The sequence below is a fragment of the Bos mutus genome, chromosome 3 (genome assembly GCF_027580195.1).
Source record: "Bos mutus isolate GX-2022 chromosome 3, NWIPB_WYAK_1.1, whole genome shotgun sequence".
Lineage (NCBI taxonomy): Eukaryota > Metazoa > Chordata > Mammalia > Artiodactyla > Bovidae > Bos > Bos mutus.
The window spans coordinates 91,313,134-91,334,290 of NC_091619.1; the positions used below are offsets into that span (position 1 = coordinate 91,313,134).

General features: G+C 44.2%; 2 protein-coding genes across 2 annotated transcripts in view; one reads left to right on the top strand and one right to left on the bottom strand.

Moving 5' to 3' along the window:
- Nucleotides 1–1,963: 1,963 nt before the first annotated feature.
- Nucleotides 1,964–16,448, top strand: ECHDC2 (enoyl-CoA hydratase domain containing 2). The gene is given in 9 exon segments (XM_070362329.1): nt 1,964–2,297; nt 2,367–2,527; nt 3,097–3,308; nt 6,185–6,424; nt 7,849–7,905; nt 8,117–8,295; nt 13,756–13,806; nt 15,224–15,271; nt 16,079–16,448. Coding segments are annotated over 9 exon segments (1,077 nt in total). The 5' UTR covers nt 1,964–2,246; the 3' UTR covers nt 16,157–16,448.
- A 419-nt stretch (nt 16,449–16,867) lies between these two features.
- Nucleotides 16,868–21,157, bottom strand: part of ZYG11A (zyg-11 family member A, cell cycle regulator) — a 66,027-nt gene continuing 61,737 nt past the window's right edge. Inside the window, exon 14 of the mRNA XM_070368041.1 lies at nt 16,868–19,166. Within this exon, the coding sequence (XP_070224142.1) occupies nt 19,003–19,166 (164 nt within the window). The 3' untranslated portion in view covers nt 16,868–19,002. The remainder of the gene's footprint in view (nt 19,167–21,157) is intronic.

The window sequence follows — 21,157 nt, forward strand, 5'->3', positions numbered from 1 at the left end:
AATAGAAATTAACACATTCAATAAGATACAATTTTTCAAATGGAATAGTCTCTTACCTATAGTATCTTTCCCACTATGCTGCTGCTGCTGCTAAGTCACTTCAGTCGTGTCCGACTCTGTGCGACCCCATAGACCGCAGCCCATCAGGCTCCCCGGTCCCTGGGATTCTCCAGGCAAGAACACTGGAGTGGGTTGCCATTTCCTTCTCCAATGCATGAAAGTGAAAAGTGAAAGGAAGTCGCTTAGTTGTGTACGACTCTTAGTGACCCCATGGACTGCAGCCTACCAAGCTCATCCATTCATGGGATTTTCCAGGCAAGAGTACTAGAGTAGGGTGCCATTGCGTTCTCCGCTTTCCCACTATACCTCACTCTGAAAATGAAAATTTTTACCTATTATAGATATATGTTGAATAAATGAATTAAGAATTTTTAAATTGGGTAGAAGAAAACCTAGAAAAGAAGTGCAGGGCATCATCTGAGACGTAGGAAAGCCAGGAAAATGTGGAGCCACAGACAAGTACATGTTGTAATGTATCTGTCAAAACCCATAGCATATGCAACCGAGAGTGAACCCTAATGTAAACCGTGGAAGTCGGGTGATAATGACATATGGATGGAGGTTAATCTTTGGTAACAAATGTCCCACTCTGGTGGGAAGCCATGCCTGTGCAGTGGCTAGAGGATTTATGGGACTCTCCATACTTTCTCAGTCATGTCTGACTCCTCTCAATCCCACAGACTGTAGCCTGCCAGGCTCCTCTGTCCGTGGAATTCTCCAGGCAAGAATACTGGAGTGGGTTGCCACTTCCTTCTTCAGGGGATCTTCCAAACCCACGGATTGAACCTGGGTCTTCTGCATTGCAGGCATATTCTTTATCCTCTGAGCCATCAGGGAAGCACTTTCTACTCCATTTTGCTGTGAACCTAAAACTGTTCTGAAAAAAAAAACTGTCTACTAAAAAAACAAAAAAGGCCACAGCAGAAAATGTTCAAGGAGGAGCAGGTGTTTGGTCAGGAGAGTTAATTGTTGCTGAGCCTGGGACAAAGATGGAAATATGTCCTCAGTTAGTGATGTGATTACACTGGTTACACTGGTCTCACTTAGGTGAGGGCAGTTTCTGCCAAGTGATGGGGTGGGAGCTAGACTGGAGAAGACTTAAGAGAATGGAAGGCAAGAAAATTTTTAACTGAAAACAGAAAAGCCTTTCAAGAAGTTTCACTGGTGCTCATGAAAGAATATCACATGAGTAGGGCAAAGGATATTCTCTTGCCAAAGAGGACAGAATGTGAATATGCTCAAGCCTCTGGATTAGCTGCTAAATTCCTATGACAGAGGCGTCTGCTCGCTTGTCCCATGAGTGTGCAATCAGTAAATTCCATGCTGCAGGAAATCTTACAGGTCAAATGCCCCACGTTCTTTTTTTCTCTTTGGCTGTGCCAGTCTTAGTTGCAGTATTTGGGATCTTAGTTGCAGCACGTGGGATCTAGTTCCCTGACCAGGGATTGAACACAGGCTTCCTGCATTAAGGGAGTCTTAGCCACTGGACCATCAGGGAAGTCCCACCCAGGTTCTTTAATAAATATCTTTGAGCAAAAGACAGGGCTAGAAGCAGAAGCTGAGGGTTTTAACAAGCTTTTAAGAGTTTTCTTTTTTTTTTTAATTAGCAAGTCTAAACTATAATGTCTAGAGATGAATATTTTTGTGATAAAATTGTAAAGAAATGCAGGAAAGTCATCACCATAAAAAGTCAGGAGAAAAAAAAAGTCAGGAGAGTTGTTACTTTTGGGGGGAGGTGGGAGCAGTGAATGAGTCAGGGCACACAAGATTTCTGGGTGGTGGTGTTATCATAACTCATTCAGCTCGAGAGGAAGAAGTCTGGCTGTAGAGAAAAGAATCACATGGAGAGAGATACATGAAATTGAAGAAGGGTTGTGTAGGTGTGTGTGTAGGTCTCACAATGGCAGAAGCAGGCAGGAATCACTGGGGCAGTCATTCTCGTCCCTCTCCCCATGGTGCTCTGAGGTTCTCAAGCCCTTCCACTTCTGTGAGGCAGAAAGGGCAAGGGTTATTCTCCCGATTTTATGGGTGGAAAAACTGAGGCCTGAGTGTGTGTGACTTGCCCCAGGTCACACTGCTCATCAAGGGTAGAGGCTGCCCAGATCCCAGGCCCCAGCCCAGGAGTGAGCAGGGCAGCTGGCTCACCCAACGCTGCCCTGTCCCCTGCAGGAATTGCTGAGATTCTGATGAACAGACCCAGTGCCCGCAATGCCCTGGGGAACATCTTCGTCAGTCAGGTGAGTAAGGGCGGGCACCAGGGTGGGAGGGGCTGAGCTGGGAGGTATCTGATCTGGTCTCCTCTGCAGCTGCTGGAAGCTCTGGCCGAGCTTCGGGAGGACCGTCAAGTGCGTGTCCTGATCTTCAGGAGTGGAGTGAAGGGTGTGTTCTGTGCAATTGAGTTTCCTTTCTTGCCCCCAACCTGGGACTCAGCAGGGCTCCCACCAGCCTGCATGCAGGGGATACTTAGGTCATTTCTAGCACAGGACTCAGGGCTTCCCAAGTGACGCTATTGCTAATGAACCCGCTTGGTGACACAGGAGACACAGGTTCGACCCCGTGTTGGGTACATCCCCTGGAGGAGAAAATTGCAACCCACTCCAATATTCTTGCCTGCAGAATCCCTATTGACAGAGGAGCCTGGCGGGCTACAGTCTATAGGGTCGAAAAGAGTCAGACATGACTGAAGTGACTTAGCACACAGCACAGGACTCATTCCCATTTAAAGATATGCACTCAGAGGTGAAACTCCTTGCTTAGAGCAACACAGCTAGTGAGAATTCGGTTAGAACTTGACCTTTCTGACCCCCAAATCCTTGTTCTTTCTGTTCTGACACTGCATTGAGGAAATGAGAAAACGGAGTCCAACGACACTCACCAGGTCTGTGGCCAAGACAGGACTGACTTACTGCCCCTTTGCCCACTACAAGATTTCAGTCCCTGTCAACGCAACTCTTCCATGTCTCTGCACCATTTGGTCCCCACAACAGGGCAAGCACCACGCACTTCCTTTCTGAGACGAGAAATGCTGCATCCCAGGCCCACTACAAGAAGCAAGCGAATGAGAGTTGAGCTAAGAACTGACTCTGCGGTGGCTCTGGAGGGGACACCAGGGAGACGGGAAGAGGCTGCGGAGGGCGAGGGTGGGAAGCGAGTGATTCTTAGGCAGTTTCAAGGGCATGTGGCTCAGTCCCCAGGCCTCAACTGTCAGGATCCCCGTGAACAGCCTGGGGTGGGAGGTGGCAAGAGAAGTATGCGGACCAGTCTGCCTGACCCCACTGCCCTGATCGAGGCCCTCCTCCTACTCCGGCCTCTTCCTTTGGCTCCCCCCATGGTCTGACGTCTTCCATCACGGTCACTTCATGACTGTTAGCCCCACTCCTCACCCCTCCAGCGAAGGACAGGAAAGCAAGGGGGCGTGCAGGAGGTCTGAATCTGCCCCTGATTTGCTCTGGAATCCTGGGCTAGTCCCTGTCTCTCTCTGCGCCTCAGTTTCCCCATCTGTCACTGAGGGGCTAGGACTAATCAGACTCCCAAAGGCTCTCCCAACTGACTTTCCCATAATCTAGGACTTGCAGAGAGTACGTTCACCCCCTATTCATGACTCAGGCTCTGGCTGTCTGGCCTTCAGTGAACCTCCACTGTCACTACTCTCACCAAGGACCCTGCCCCCCCCCATGCCACTGTCCCTGCACTCACTCCTCAACCAAGCCCTTCTTTTAAAAAATAATTATACCTGCTGTATGCCAATTATTTCTCAATAAAACAGGAAAAAATAATAAAATTTTATTACTATTTAATGTATTTTTGAGTTGTCACAAATATATACATTACACAAAATTTATATTTTAATCACTTGTAAGTGTAAAATTTTATGATTGTCAAAAATACCCCACTCAGTACTCTTATACAAAGGGACCTGGTTACATTTAATCACGAAAATTTTCATTTTAATCATGCTTTGGAGAAGGAAATGGCAACCCACTCCAGTGTTCTTGTCTGGAGAAAGGACGGTGGAGCCTGGTGGACTGCCATTGGGGTGCATCGGACACGACTAAGCGACTTTATTCAACAATACATTCACAACGTTATTCAATAATCACCACTATCCATTTCAAAAACTATTTTCATCATCTCAATAAACTGTATACTCATTAAGCAATTCCTCCCCATTTCCCTAACACCCAGTAACCTTCATTCTACTCTCTATCTTTACCAATTTGTCTACTCTAAGTATTTAAGTAGAATCATCCATTTGTCCTTTCATGGCTAGCTTATTTCACTTAGCATCATGTATTTCATGTTCATCCATGTTGTAGCATATTGCAGAATTTCTATCCTTTTTAAAAATGAATAATATTCCTTTTCACATATATATTCCACATTTTTTTAATCCATCTGTTGATGGACTTGGGTGATTCCCACATTTTGGCTATTGTGATTAATACTGCTATGAACATTGGTGTGCAGGTATCTGTTTTGAGTCCTTGTTTTCAATTCTTTGGGGTATATACTTAGGAGTAAAGTGGCTGGACCACAGAGTAATCCTATATTGAACTTTTGGGAGGAAGCACCAAAATATTTTTCACGGCAGCTGTATCATTTGAGATTCCTACCAGCAGTACATCAGAGTTCTCCACACCAATGTCAACACTTTTTTGTTGTTTATAATAACCATCTGAATGGGTAAAAGCAGTATCCTATTGTGGTTTTTCTTTGCATTTCCCCAATGATGCTGAACACACTTTCCAGTGCTTACTGCCTTATCTTCTTTTTTAAATATTTGGCTGCACTGGGTCTTAGTTGAGGGACGCAGAATCTTCAAACTTCACTGTGACATGCCACCTTTCAGTTCTGGCATGAGAGCTCTAGTTCCCCAATTAGGGATCAAACTTGGGCCACCTGCATTAGAAAGCCAGAATCTTAGCAACTGGACTAGCAGGAAATCCCAGTGGCTTATTTTCCTTGGAGAAATGTCTATTCAAGTCCTTTGTTTTTGTTTTTTTGTCCATTCTGCACAGCTTGCATGATCTTAGTTCCCCAACCAGGGATCACACCGTGTCCCTTGCAATTGAAGTGTGGAGTCTTAAACCACTGGACCACCAGGGAAGTCCTTTGTTTTTAGTTGTAGGAAATCTTTATATATCATAGATATCAGTTCCTTACCAGATGTATGATTTGCCAGTATTTCCTTCCATTCATGGGTTGTCTTTGCTCTCTTGATAATGTCTTTTGACGCATTAGTTTTTAATTGTGATGAAATCCAATTTATCTTGTTGTTGTTGTTGTGTCTTTTTTTGCCCACCCTCCTCCCTCCCTGGCTTCCCTGACGAGTTTTCCTGGCGTTTCTCTTTCCTCTCTGGCCGCTTCTCTTCAGGTTTCCATTGCTGGATCCTTTGACAGCCTGGGATTCTCTTCAGGTCATTTCCAAGGGCTGTCATTGCTGGATGCAGGTGCAGACCTTTGACAGCCTGAGGAGGCAGAGCCTCAGGCCCAATCTATTGGTGAGGGTTCTAAAGACAGAATGGTTCTGTTGATCCCAGCTCTGTGGAAAGACAGAATGGTTTCTCCCTGTGGGAGATGATCCTCCCAGGGAGAGGGGGTAGGGACAAGGAATTCTACAAGGAGGAGGGTGCCATGAGGGTCCAAAGGGCACTGGCTCCCCAGCATTAGTGCCCTGCTAGTTCTGACGCCCAGCCTCTGTGCCCTGAGGGTACAAGCCTGGCCATTCCAGAGTCAACTTTCAGCAAGCATGCTTGCAGGCTTTGACAAATGCTTGTTCTTTTTCTGGAATATCCCTCCTAGGCCATCTGAACTGCTTATGCATTCTTCAAGACAACCAGTGCCACCTCCTCCAGAAAGCCATCCCTGGCCCATCATCCAAGCTTCCCTTCTCAGATCACTGATCACCCTGGGTCATCATCACCTGTTTGCCCATCTGCCTTCCCCATGTCAGATTCAATTCTGTTCCCAGCACACAGAATGAGAAGGGAGAGCAAAAAGGCGGGTCCTGGGAGGCCCACAGAAGAGGTGGGCATGACCAGGCATCACCCTGCCCATCCATCTTCCCACTCCTATTCCCCAGCAGATCCCACAACTTGCCCCAGTGGGAAAACTGACTGCTAAGATAACCTGGCTGAGGTACCAGGTAAGGTCCCCAAACTTGGGATCAATGCAAGCCTTCTATCACAACCAGCTAGACCATCTCCTACCCTGAGACACTGTCCTGGTCCTACCAGGGCCTCACAGGCTGAGCCCTCCTTTGTCTCCACAGCAGCGTTCCCTGCACCCACCGTTGCAGCTATGGATGGGTTTGCCTTGGGTGGAGGCCTGGAACTTGCCCTGGCCTGTGACCTCCGAGTGGCAGGTACTGGGTACAGGGAGAGGTGTGGAAGGGTGGGAGGGAAGAGCGAATGAAACAAGCTAATTCTGGGGATTCTGCAGTCAGCCACTGCTCTCAGCTTTCCAACAAACCCCAGAACTAAAGGCAAAGTGGGAGCCAAGGAATTCAGGAAGCAGTGGTTCCCCACCCACCGCCCAGCCCCTGACTGCTACAGGACTCGTCCCTTCTCAGAGTCAGCTGCCCTCAGCTCAGGACTGTTTGTACCAACCCCAGGGCAACCGCTGACACAGCTAGAAAGAACACAGAGAGCGAAGGTTGGGGACAAAGGTATCTATTCAGTCTTCCAGTTCTGTCCAAGCCAGCTGTATCGATCATATTGTGAACAAAGGTGAGCCATGAGGGCAGTCTATGCCCAGTTAATCACAAGCATGACTGGGCAGGAACAGTGCCCTACAGTAGCTCTATCAGAGTCCACAGAGGTTTGCATTAATAGTTCAAAGAAATTGAACTTCGAAATGTGGAGGGCAGGGAGGATGAAGATAATTGATTGCTTTTAACCTTGCTGACTTGGTGGTTAGGTGTGCCCTTTTTAGAGGAAATCAGAGAAGATCTGAGTGCCATAATGGTGCCACACTTTCTCCTGCCACCAAGCAAGAACTGTTCATCTTTTTTTTAACATGTAGCCCCAGGCATAGAGGGACTTTATATCCATATGATGCATAACAAAGGGAAGACATCAAATATCAGGTCAGGTCATAGCACCAACTCTGGTCCCCACCTGCCCATGTTTAGGAAAGCTAACCTGAAGGGGTTGGTGGGTAGGAGGTGAATGTAAACTCCTCCCTCCCACACTGCATGGTTCACAGGGACCGTGTTGAGGGACTTCAGGAGAAGCCTGTGGGGTGGGACACTCAAGGAGGGCCTGTCATAGGAAGTACAACTGCGAAAGGAGGATGTGGATCAGCATACAGGAAAATTTCAGGCTGACAAAAAGCTGGGAGAAAAACTGGTGGAAGCAGGAGTCACTGACACTCTAGGCCAGACCTGAGCTAAGGATGCATGAGACAGAGAATCCATTAACTTACAAATAGGTACCGGGCACCATCCAGGAACCCCTCCTTGTTCCAAGCACCATGACCTCACTTGATCCTAAACAGCTCTATAAAGCAGGTAAAAGAGAGGTTATCAATTTTTTTCCCTCATCCATGAGGCTCAGAAAGGCTAAGAGAGTTGCTCAGTGAGTTGTGGAGGGAGGGTGAGTGCTGGGACTTCTGACTTCCAGGCTAGGGCTCTTCCAAAGGCAGTAACTGGAGGAGCCTGGCTGTGGCCACACCATGAGGGAAATGATCAGCTGGAGGGGTGAGCAGAGTCAGCAGACAGTGCCTCCTCTCCTCTGGGATTAGAGCTGGAAGACAGGGTGGGGGCTTCACTCTGTTTTGTCTAAGCAGTTTCCTCGGCTGTCATGGGACTGATCGAGACCACCAGAGGACTCCTCCCAGGAGCAGGTAATCTCAACACACACCATCCATTCTTCTCTACTTGTTTATTCTATCCAGCATAATTCCCTACTTTCCTCTTTTGCCCTATGTTCTGGGGTCTCCCCTGCCAGCCTAATCCAATCTTGTCCTCTGAGAGGTCTTGGCTGACTCCCAGCCAGGGCCTCCTCTGGGCCCCCACATTCCATGAGGATTCACCATCCCTACTCCATCCTGGCAGGAGGGACTCAGAGGCTGCCTCAATGCCTGGGGGTGGCCCTGGCGAAGGAGCTCATCTTCACAGGCCGATGACTGAGTTGGGCGCAGGCCCAGGCTCTGGGGCTGGTGAACCACGCTGTGGCCCAGAACGAGGAGGGCAATGCTGCCGGCAACACGAGCACCCAGGAGATCCTGCCCCAGGTACGATTGCCACTCAGCACGGGTGGGCCTGTGCCACTGGGGATCACAGGTGGGGAGGCCAAGGGGCAAGGGTGTCTCATGCAATCACACAAGATCCATTTTCCCAGATTTACAAAATTAACCATCTTTGGCAGATTTTGCCTCCATTCAGCCATCTAGTAAAATAATATTAAATCAGATTTTAAGTTAAAATGAAAATTGAGTTCTGAGGTGCTGGGATCAATTAAGCTTGAAAATCCTCAGAACAGCCTATAAAACAGAACTTCTGAGATGATGCAAATGATCTCTATCTGTGCCACCCACTAAGGCAGTCACTAAGCTTCATGTTTTGTAGATGGCAGCCCACCAGGCTCCCCCATCCCTGGGATTCTCTGGGCAAGAACACTGGAGTGGGTTGCCATTTCCTTCTCCAATGTGTGAAAGTGAAAAGTGAAAGGGAAGCCACTCAGTCATCCAACTCTTCTCGACCCCATGAACTAGCCACATGTTTTGACGCTATGTCTGACTCTGTGTGACCCCACAGACTGTAGCCCACCAGACTCCTCTTGTCCATGGTATTTTACAGGCAAATATACTAGAGTGGGCTATCATTTCCTTCTTCAGGGGATCTTCCCAACCCAGGGACTGAACCTGAGGTTCCTGCTTACCAAGCAGTTTTTTACCCTTGAGCTATCTGGGAAGCCCCACTAGCCACATTACTTAAATTAAAGTCTTAATTTCTCAATTACACTTCCCATATTTTAATCCTAATAGACACATTTGGCTGTTGGCTATTGTACTGGACAGTAAAGCATGAATGTGTTCCAAAATTGAAAATGCAAGATTCTTTAAAGCAGATAAAGAACTACCAGCCCATCTTTCAACCATACTACGTGGTGGAAAAGCACTTGAAATACATGATGTAGGACATGTGTTATGCTATGCTAACTCACTTCAGTTGTGTCTGACTCTGTGCGACTCCATAGACGGCAGCCCACCAGGCTCCCCCGTCCCTGGGATTCTCCAGGCAAGAACACTGGAGTAGGTTGCATTTCCTTCTCAAATGCACGAAAGTGAAAAGTGAAAGTGAAGTCGCTCAGTTGTGTCCGACTCTTAGTGACCCCATGGACTGCAGCCTACCAGGCTCCTCCGTCCATGGGATTTTCCAAGCACGAGTACTGGAGTGAGGTGCCATTGCCTTCTCCGGACATGTATTAAGACCCATACTTTCTTTTAATCCTCAAAGAGCCTATTAGCATAGTCTCCCCAAAAGTGTAGATACCCAGGGAGTGGATTAGGCCCTGCCTACATGTAATCTCCAAGTACCCGAGAGGCTCCACTGGCTTCTCACTTCTCTAAGAGAGCCAGAGGGACGTCCCAAGTTTCCACAAAGATAGGCAAGCAGCTGAAATGGAGCCAGGTTCTGTTAAGTTGTAATACTCACTGAGCCCATATGGTGCACCCTCATCCTTCAGACACAATCAGACACAAGCAATCCTGGGTACTTTAATAGTGTCCCAATGTTAGAACAATCCAGGTGAGGTGATTATGCCTGTCGCGTCTGTGCTATAACAGACCCAACAAGGTTAAGTGACTGCTCATCAAAGTCAAAGAAAGTGACTGCAATACCATCACAAAGACAGACACTATTTTGGCATCCATTCTGCATAATACAGAAATACAAATGATAACTAGCATTTTAAAGAGTGCAGACCATGTACACAATTTTTAAAGAACAAACTAAATCTTTAATGGATTTCAAATACAAAAAATTAAAGACATATTACAAAGGTCAAATATAAAAATGTTAAACATATTCTATCATTTTAATATTATTAACACAGAAAAGTATTTGAATTAATCATGAAAAGTAAAAAAGAGTTATCTTATTTTGGGGGAAAAAAATCTCCCTTAAATAATCCTGCCTCTTTTTATAATTTTGAGATCTGTACTTACTTGCTTGCTTAGTTACTTGAGGGTAAGGATTATAAAAAACTGATGGTAAGTTTGGTTTAAAAGCATTTGTTTTGTCTTCATTTCTTGTTTATAGTTTCATCACACACAAATGGAGAGTCTGAAGCTGTTCATTTTAATGCTGTCGTGTTTCTCTTATACTTGGTCAGAAAGTCTCTCAACTGATACAAAACTCTGAGTAACTCAAGGTAGTAGCTGATTACACTTCCACAGAGTGGGGGGCCTATTTGTATAGAGCTTGTCTTTTTGCATAAAATAAATAACTGGGTCTTGGAGCTTGATCTCAAGATGTTTCAGGCTTCAGATTTTTCAATGTATTTAAATAACAGTATTTTATTCATTACTAGTATTTTAGTATTTAAAAAGTAGGGACTTCCTGATAGCCTGGTAAAAACAACAGACCCCTGTTTGATTCCTCAAAAACTAGAGAAGGGATAGGCTACACTCCAGTAGTTTTAGAATCAGCTAAAATGCAAATCCGATCCCTGGGGGGAAGATCCCTGGAGAAGGGCAAGGCTACCCCTGCAGTATTCTTTATGGACTGTAGAGTCCATGGGTTTGCAAAGAGTCGGACACCACTGGGTGACTTTCACTTTCTATACCAAATCAACATCATACTGAAAACTAGTGACAGAATCACTAACGCAAATGTTGGGACATTCTGATGCAACCTGTTTAACTTCCAGGTGAGTTACTGAGTGCCATTGAGTGCCAAGTATGAAGATTCCCTATGGGGTGAGTGCAAGAGATACTGTGGTAGACGGCTGCCCTCTACTGGAGAAACTACCAAGACCAGGGAGTCAAAATTCTCCAGAAATTACATTCACCCCAAAAAGAAAGTGAAGTCGCTCAGTCGGATCCGATCCTTTGCGACCCCCATGGACTGTAGCCTACCAGGCTCCTCCATCCATGGAATTTTCCAGATAAGAGCACTGCTGTGGGCTGCCATTTCCTTCTCCAGGGCATCTTCCCAACCTCAAAGAGCCTGTCTGAGCCACGAAGCCCTACAATAAAGCCACAATAAACACAAGGTCCACAAATTAACACTCAGATTTTCCCTTTAAACAGTAAATATACTTTACCCTTTGAATATGGATTTGAATACATTTTCCATTTAACATCAAAGTAATGGAACATCCTGTGGCAACTGTGACTCACTGTTCTCATTTCCAAATAACACAAAATGATCCATCATATTTCTAACTGAGCTTCACACAGTGTTACACTCAAACAACACAAATTGGAACTGTGAAGGTTCACTTATACATGGATTTTTTTTTGTTCACTAAATACATACTACAGTACTACATGATCCAAGGTTGGTTGAATTTGTGGATGTAGAATTCTTTAAGTTCCGTGCAGATTTTTTACTGCATGGACAGTTGGTTCCCTAAGCTCCAGGTTGTTCAAGGGTCAACTACAATTATATATACATGCACAGACACACTCAGAAACATAAATATGTGTGTTTTCAACACAGAGACAACATGGCTATATAGTTTTTAATTTTCTTCAATGAGAAATCAGGAGTTAAATATGATAAACAAATTCAAATAACAAGAAAATAAAAGGACACAGAATAAAAATCAAAAGTAGGGTGATCCTGTTATCCTGGGGCTGTTCCAGGTTCAAAGTGAAAAGTCCCACATCGTAAAAAAACCCTTCAGTCACTGGCAAAAAGACAGGTGTTTTGGTCACCAAAACAGTCCTCAGTTCCCCAGTCACTCTCCCCAAAGATGACCACTGTTAACAGTTTTCATACTCTTCCAGAAATATTCATTGTACATGTAAAATATACACATATACTCACATATCTAAATAATTCTAAATTCCTTTAGGACAATTTAGGGGACAAGGAACACACCTTTAAAGGTTAGTCCAGTTCTAACTGATGTTTAAAAACAAACTATGCACAGAAAAGAATTCAAACAGTATGGAAAAGTATAAAACAAAAAGTGAAGTTCTTCATTCTCATGACCTTTCTCCCCAAAGACACATCACACCAACACCTTCTACACAAATTGAATAATATACACAGCACGATGCAGCTTCCTTTTTCACCTAATATGTTGGAGAGTTACCCATTTCAGCACATACTTATCAACCTCATTCATTTAAACTGCACACTTTTTCATTAATGGTATGGATGTGCCATCATTTAACTAGTACTCTAGTGAGGAACATTCACATTACTGACATCTTTATGCTCCTTAAAAATAGCTGGAATGATTAACTTTGTACATCTTAGTGTACTCTTGAAATGAATCTATAGGGCAGATGCCTACATGGAGTTATAACATGAAAGAGCATGGGCATCTATCTAATTTGCCAGTTCTTGTCAAATTGTCCTCCTGAAGCATTGTTCCAGTTTACTCTCCATTCAATTCTGTGTGCAAATACTTGTTTCCTAAATCTCAACAATAATGGGCATTATCAACCTTTACAGTTTCCAAGTGTGAGGTGAAAAGGAGCACCTAACTGTTCTGATTTATTTTTCTTTAAAAGTAAAGCTGAGCACACCTCATCTCTTTTTTTCAACTACCTTTCTATACTGTGTGAATGCTAAAAAAAAAAAAATTATACCAGCTTTTTGTAAAGGAAAAGCTCTGTCACAATATCAAAATATATTTTCCCAGTTCTTGATTTTTGCTTGAATCTGTGGTATTTTTCCCAGTCTGAAGTTCTTTTATCTTTATGTAGCTAGTTTTTTCATTTATGGTTTCAATGCTAACAGACTTTTTAAATTGTTCTTTTCTGATAAAGTCTTACAAAACCTTCAAATAATACAATGTGAACAAAATATGAGGCAAATGTACTCCTTGCCTGGAAGCAGGTGGTGGGGATGGAGAGCCAGACCTGCAGTGGCACAAAATAACTAGAAGCAAGACCAATGAGGCAAAGATGGTCACTTTCAGTGCTCTTGCTTCCAAGTGGCCCTACAAAATGGCCCTCAGGATTTCAACCCCAGCCTGTCAGATTCCAAAGTCCAAGTTCCTACTACTGACCTTTTTCACCCTCCTGGGGTAAAACATGCTTTCAGTGGAGGCTTGCATTTGTTGAGATGAGAGGGTAGAGGAAGGGACAGCAGTGGGAAAGGTGACTGGGAATCGGATCCAAGCTTCGCCACTGACTGGATAAACGTGGCCAACTGCTTCCCCACCCTGAGCCTCAATTAAACCCCTCCTGAAGAGCTGGGGAGCAGCCTGTGACCGTTAGACAAGTCTGTGGGTGGGAAAGCATGTGTACAGTGGAGTATGTTGTACATGCTGGAGGCATGTATTAACTGACAAGAATTCCAGATGGTCAGGACTAGGAGGGTTAGGGATCGGTTAGGCTTCCTTCATTATTGAAAAGGAACATCAGCTAATTAGTAGGTATAACACTAACAAAAGTAAACACTGTCACTAGAATAGCTGGATTTCTACCCAGACCTCATCCCCTATCATGGAGCTTGTGTGCCTGTGAGCACCAACTGATCCCCTCAACCAAGCGTTTGCTTTTCCCTAGGCCCCCATTGCTGTGCGGCTGAGCAAAGTAGCCATTGACCGAGGAATAGAGGTGAGAGGGTTCTGGGTCGGAACTTAGCATCTGCTAAGGTCAGTGGGGTGGCTGGGAGGCAGTGCTTTCAGGGCACACAGATGGACAACACAGCTGGAAAGAACTCAGCAATCAGACTCTTCTAATAGACTTGGAGCCTGAACCTCTCTCTTTGTTTTGTAGTTTTACCCATCTACAAAATGAAGTTTGGCCAGGTAAAAATACTCCAAATTATATTTTATCCTCATTTCTCTCCCTTGGTTAGAGAAGGTAGCTGAAGTCCAGAAAGGGTAAATGACTTACCCGGGGTCACAGAGCAAATGAGTTACAAGAACCCAGGTCTGCATGGCTATCAGTCCATGTTCTCAGGATTATGCTGATGGTCAGCAATGCGGCCTCACAGACGGGGCTCAGGCACGCTGACTTGGCTGCAGCTAACTCATCCTACACATCAACTTATTCATTCATTACACACTAAACCTAGACCTGAACTGGGACACCAGAATGAATCAAATATGGTCTCTGCCCCCAAGGTAGGAGAGGGACTGACATAAGTCACTAATAAAAAGTCGAGTACCAAGTAGACAGCCCAGAGAGGGTAGAGCTGCACCTTCCATGGGGCTACTGGGTACAGGGCTGGACAGTGCTGTGTTGGAGAATGTTTTCTAGAACTGGGGTTTAGGCTGGATAAGAATTCCAGAAAAATTGGAAAGTGTGAGAGAAAAAACAGAGGTGCATAAATAAGCAACTCAACTGAACAAGAGGAAGGGACGAGTGAGTCAGCACAGCAGTGAGGTTAGGGGCATGGGCCCTGGTGCTGGACCATCTGGGTTCTAAGACCTGTTTTCCCACACACCGTTGTGTCTTTACACAAATCACTCCACCTTTCTATGCCTCAGATTTCTCAGCTGTGTAGTAGGGAAAATAACTGCTGCTATGAACAGTACTTCTCTTATAATAGTGCCTTTAAGTGAGTAATAACAAGCAGTGGACAGTAGAGACTGGGAAGTTGCCAGGGGCCAAGTCATGCAGGCCTTGGTTCTGAGGGCAATGGAAAGCCAGCAGAGTTCATTAATGGGGGTGACAGGAGACATGGTGAGGCAGCCAGGTGGGGAAGGAGGGGACAATGCCTGCGCAAGCACAGCTCACACACTCCCTCCTCATCTCTAAGGCTGTTTGTAATCCCCCCTGTTGTTCTCACAGCCCCCACTCATCCTAGCACTGCCTCACCTCTGTAATGAATGGTGTTCCCTCTCCAGTAGGGGATTCCTTATCACACCATCTCTCTTCATATGGTCTGGCATACAGTAAGCCTGGATAATTCTTTGCTGGAAGAATCCAGGGAACAGCAGGAAGTGGTGTAGAGAGCAGGGCGAGCTGGCGCCCAGGGCACATGGAGGTGGGCAAGGCTGATCCAGGCACCACTTCTTTCCTGCAGGTGGACATCGCATCAGGGATGGCCATTGAAGGGATATGCTACGCCCAGGTACGTGTCTGCTGCCAGTCCTGCATGCTTGTAAGCAGAGGCCAGGCCAGGGTGGGGTTCTTGGGTACTATTAGTACATGACCAATTGAACAGGTTCCTCCCAACCCACACAGTCAGCCTGCACTGATCCCAGGGGAGCCACAGAGCACTCTCTGGGGCTGTTTCCTCAGCCATCTAATGGCACTGCACCCTGCCCTAATTTGCTGTCCAGAGAATCACAGAGGAACCCGACAGAAGAAGAGCAGCTTCTGAGTTCTCTGTATCAGTGGCTACTGGTACAGGCCAGGCTGTACCAGCCTAGAGCCCAGGCTGGAGGATGCCAAGGCCTTGATTATTGCCCATAGGTTGTGTATGCTCGATGGTGGGACAATAAACTATGGCTGACCCATTTAGCCCCTTACTCCTTAGTGAGTCAAAAACATGAATCTCCAGGCTAACAAGTAACAAAATCCTCCTAAACGGGGGTTTGGGAACTTATAGAACCCAATGTAAACCAACTGCATACCAGGATTCAGAGCCAGAGCTCTTACCACAAAGCCTAGTCTTTGTTTTCTACTGAGTAGCCTCATTTCAGACTGCTGAATGAGACTGTGAGCTCTCAGAGGCACGTACACTGCGCACAAAATCAGGCTGGTGTGAGGAGATCAAGGAGCCACCAAGGCCCACATGTTTGCATGACCCAACACCAGAGTCCAAAGACAGTGAAAGACTGGATTCTGGCCTCGCCAGGGGCTGAACAACCTTCAGCAAGTCTTTACTGGTTTCTGCACCTGTCCCTGCAAACTGATACTCTGTATGTTGTTTCAGAACATCCCAACCCGGGATCGGCTGGAAGGCATGGCTGCTTTCAGGGAGAAGCGCCTCCCCAGATTTGTTGGCGAGTGACCTCCATTTAACCTGAAGCAAGGGAGATGCACAGCTTACAGGGCAGGATCCAGAAGGAAGATGTGCAGCACCTCTGCCCTCATCATTTCACCTCTCTGGGTTCCAGATTCCTCACAAGGACAATGATGGATAGGAAATAACAGGCATGGTGCCTGGTACTAGGGTGCTGACTATGCCACCTACTGCTCCCTTCATTACTCCTCACCCAGGCGAGCTCATCACTGGGGTGAGGTTGGCTTTGGAGCATACCTGTCTCTCCCTAATAGAACAATAAACTAAGGATAAAACAGACCCCTCTGGGCCCTTATAGCACTGGCACCCAAGTCTGATCACTGCGTCTCAGTTATTAGGTGCTCACCAGAGATGCAAGATGCTGTAAGAACCACCCCACAATGGCCCTGTTTCTCCCTCAGTACAATAGAGATAATAAGGAGACCTTGGTTGTGGTTGAATAGACTCAGCTCTCTGCCAGTTACTCACTGTTTGCCTCAGCCTCCTCAACTATAATGAACCTGTCTTGAGGATTAAAAAATAATAAAATACCTGATGTTCCATAAACATGAGTTATGATTAATGTACTGTTTTCTTTTAAGAACCAGATGAAATCACTGCTGTGAAAACCTTTTGTAAACTGTAGGGTGGCAGACAAATCTTTGCTGGTGCATTTAATTAACTTTTAGGAGCCCTGAGAAGGGAACGATTAACTGAGGTGGACAACATGGAAGATTAAGAAATGGACAGGTAATACTGCAGTTGAAGGCTGAAGGATCAAACAGGCAATGGAGGCAAAGAAGAGGAAAACTGAGGGGACTAGCACGAGCAAAAAAGCAAGATGATGGCACTTTGAAATAAAGGGGGGCTGATATACACATGTGCACACTAGCCTCAGCAGCCCTCCTCCTATACCAAGGCAGGGCAAGAGACAGTCATGTGGTCATTCTTTAACTGATCTGAGCTTCCTAAGCCTGTGCCTGGGCAGGCTCAGGAGTTACTGAACCATGGGCATGGGCATGGACACAGACCAGTAACACTGTTGACTTGCTTTTAAAAACAAATGTGCCTCAAAGCTGTACTCATTTCCTGGAAGGAAAAGTAAGACAAGAACCCAAGTCTTAGGAATCAGCACCAACCACACAAGCAAAATTTGTCTATCTAGGAAAGTAACCATCTTGTTGTACTTCCTTCTTCTTATCTGTTGAAGTAAAGTGAAGTCACCCAGTCATATCTGACTCTTTGCAACCCTATAGACCATAGCCTACCAGACTCCTCTGTCCATGGGATTTTCCAGGCAATAGTACTGGAGTGGATTGCCATTTCCTTCTCCAGGGGATCTTCCCAACCCAGGGCTCGAACCCGGTCTCCCGCATTGTAGACAGATGCCTTTACCATCTGAGCCACCAGGGAAGACTAAAACTATCCCAGAGGACTGTTGAAAATCAGAGAAAATGTACAGAGGTGCCCAATGCTGAACTGGACCTCAACAGGTACTATTTCCCACTCATCCTCCTCACATCAGCCCACGCTTGTATCTGGTAACAGCATGTTCTGACATATGGAACCCAGGTCAGGAAACTAAGACATACTTTTAGAATCATGCACAAGAGTGAATGAGAAAATCTGTGGAGTTTCAGGGCCGTTGAAGGAAGCAGGTCACAAATTCCCCTTATCCAGTGGGACACCAGTGAGCAATAGTTTGAGAAAATAATTTAGAATAAGAATAAACCTCATTTGATTTCAAAAGACGATATGGGGCATTCCGGTTAAGAATCTGGCCAGCTTACAGTATAAAAATCTAATACTAAAATAAGCTACCAATTTAAAAAAATTGTTTCTTCGAAAAATTTAGATGACTGGCATAACATGTTTCATTGACTGTCAATAATGTGAGGAAGGACTTCATTCCATAAAGCACATTTGCAGAGGACACAAACAAAAGCCTTTCATAGCTTACACTGAGGTTGAGATTGGTTCTCAGAAAAGCTCATTATTTTTCTCATCCAAGTTAGGTAAGAGCACCTCTTTAAATCTTTGGCACAGTCCTTCCTCTGTTTTGGTCACAGTCGCACTCAAATTAAAAATCTGAGGGATTGAGATTTATACTCGCTATATAATCTTTCATCTAAACACTTCTCAGTCCTGTGACCAGGCCCCACCAGCACCAATTACCCACAATGTTATTATGCTCATTCAGTCTAAGGTGTAAAGTTGGAGGAAAAAAGGTCAAAGGTAGACTATCCAAAAATCATAAAAATGTATTTCTCTTTCCTCCACCCAACAAGTGGAAGGTAATTTGGTATGTATTAAAAAAAATTTTTCCCTTCCCTCCAATAGAGGTTCTGCCTTCCAAACAATACATTTAAACACACATGTTTCCTAGAACTTTTTCATGCATTTCTTTTCCAAAGGCCTCACATAGCCAGGAATAACAACTCAGGAGATTCTTTCAACCATGAAATTTAACATAAATACAGAGGTCCCCCATAGGTATTTCTTTTTTTCTTTCCTCTGACAATACTCAGTTAGAAACTGGTCAGGGCTAAAGAAAATTAACTGGCATAGCTGTTTGAACAAAAGCTTACAGGTCTTCCCACAGAGTCTAGGGCTTGATTTTTCAAAACTACTGAAAAGGTATTCCGAGAATGATTCCAACTTGATTTGAGATTATGGCTATCACACAAATCCAAACTTCTTATAACTTACAGAAAATCATCCCCCAAAAGGCCAACAAGGCGGTCAGCTCACAAACTCCGACAACTTGTTTCAATCCAACACTTGATTGCTGATACAGCAGAAGGCCTGATACTGAAGACGTAGCACCTCTGAGGCCCTGAGGTTAAGAAGGGCCTTCAACAGAGAGAGGGCCTCTGGTAATTTATAAAGTACATTTTGAAGTCATCTACAATGGAGGCTGCGATCTGCTGTGCTTGGGGGTCTGCCTCACTGTGCTCCCGGATGTCACACACAAGTTGCAATCCTTCTTCTTCAACTAACATTTTGCAGTATTTGCTGGCTGAAAGAAAATCAAGCAAAGAAACCTGATGTTCAAGTTGGTGTTTTAAATATTCCCAGTTACCACATTCATCATTTTAAAGATGCCAATAATGCTCGGCTTATGCAATTTGATAACGGATGATTATTTTATTAAGTTTATTTCCAGACAACTCTATGCTTCAAATATCTCTAGCTAAAAGGATAAGAACTTCTTCTATTACGAAAATAATAAAAATTTCATGTTCAGGCAGTATGCTGAGCTAGACAACCTAAAAATACCAGAGGCTGGATAAAATATAATTGAAAAATTTTAAATTCATGGTTGAGTGTACAAAGTAAAGGAACTGTCAAGGAGTCAGACACAAAGAGCAAAAAAAAAGCACTTAAAGCTCATGTAACCTCACCTGTAACTTTTCTGGAGTAGAAAGGGACTGTCAGTTTCAGTAATCTAGGAATTTCAATTTTAACTTTAGGAAGTCAGAAGCAAAAATAATGCATAAATTTGGCCCCTCAAAAGGCCAGATGAGACAAGGGATGAGACAATGAAACATGTCTATCTTGGCCTGGGTTCTGGGGAGAAGTCTTTCCTGAGTCCCAAGTTGGGATCTCAACCCAAGTTGGTACAGGGTTAGCCTAAATGTTCTTGGAATCCTTGAGCTGAGAAATTAATATAAGGATTAGACCAATCCCAGGAAAACCTCCAGAACACTTGACAGAAGCAAATACAAAACTGTACTAAAGGGATATGTCCACAACTCAGTCTGAAAAAGATTCTCTTAATCAGTGAAACAGTCAATTAAACACAGAAACCATGATCCAAAACATATTTAAGGACTTCCCTGGTAGACTAGTGGTTAAGACTTTGCCTTCCAATGCAGGGGACATGGATTCAATCCCTGGCTGGGGAGCTAACACGCCTCATGGCCAAAAAAACAAACCATTAAAAAAAAAACACAGAAGCAGTTTTGTAACAAATTCAATAAAGAGTTTAAAATGGTCCATCCACATGAATAAAAATCTTAAAGAGAAAAAACACACAACTAAGACAACCAAGAATGCACTAAAAAGAAACAAAGACATGGATACTTTTTTTTTTAATGGTAACAAGATATGTAGGACTGATTGAGAGAAGATATAAGATATTTCTGATAAATGTTATAAGAAAGGAACAGAGAGAATAGCTGGAGGGTAATACTTTAAAAGAAAATTTCTGAAAATGTTCATCGATTTTGTAAGGTATAACCATGATCTGAAATCCAGACACCATAGAACAAAACAATGACTAGCAAAAACAATGAATAAAATCAAGACAATAAACTGGAAAAAAATATTTGCAAGAGTTCCTTCAAATTAAAAAGATAAAAAAAAAAAAAAACAGTAAACAACCATAAGCAAAGGAAACCAACAGACAATCCAAATATAAGAAAAGACAGTTAACCTTACTTAAAATGTCAAGTTAGAATCACTTTCACCTTAGACAGGCAAAGATAAAAAATTCAACTAAAAGTTTTGCAAGAATAAAAGGAAACTGCAAGCTCTCATATATTGCTGATGGGAATGCAAACTGGTAATCAACTCTCTGGAAGACAGTTTAGCAATACCCAACAAAATTATAAACATTCATAACATTTTGACTCAGCTCTGCAGATTATACTCACAAAGTATACTATGCTTGTACTAATACTATGCTATGTGCAAATGCTAATACTATAAGCCAAGCAATGTTTAAATGCTTTGCAAATGTTAACTCACTTAATTCTCATAACAGTCCTATAAAACAGGTACTTGGATCCCTATTTTACAGATGAGGAAACTGGGGCACAGAAAGGCTAAGTAACTTGCTCAAGCTCCCACAGTTAGTAAATGGAAAAACAGGGAGTAAAGTTCAAATAGTCTGGTTCTGGGGTCTGTTCTCTTAATCATCAGACATATGTATCTTTCCTAAATATATACAGTGTTTGTGTGTGTGTTTTTTTTCCCCTGGTGGTCCACTGGTTAGGACTCCAAGAT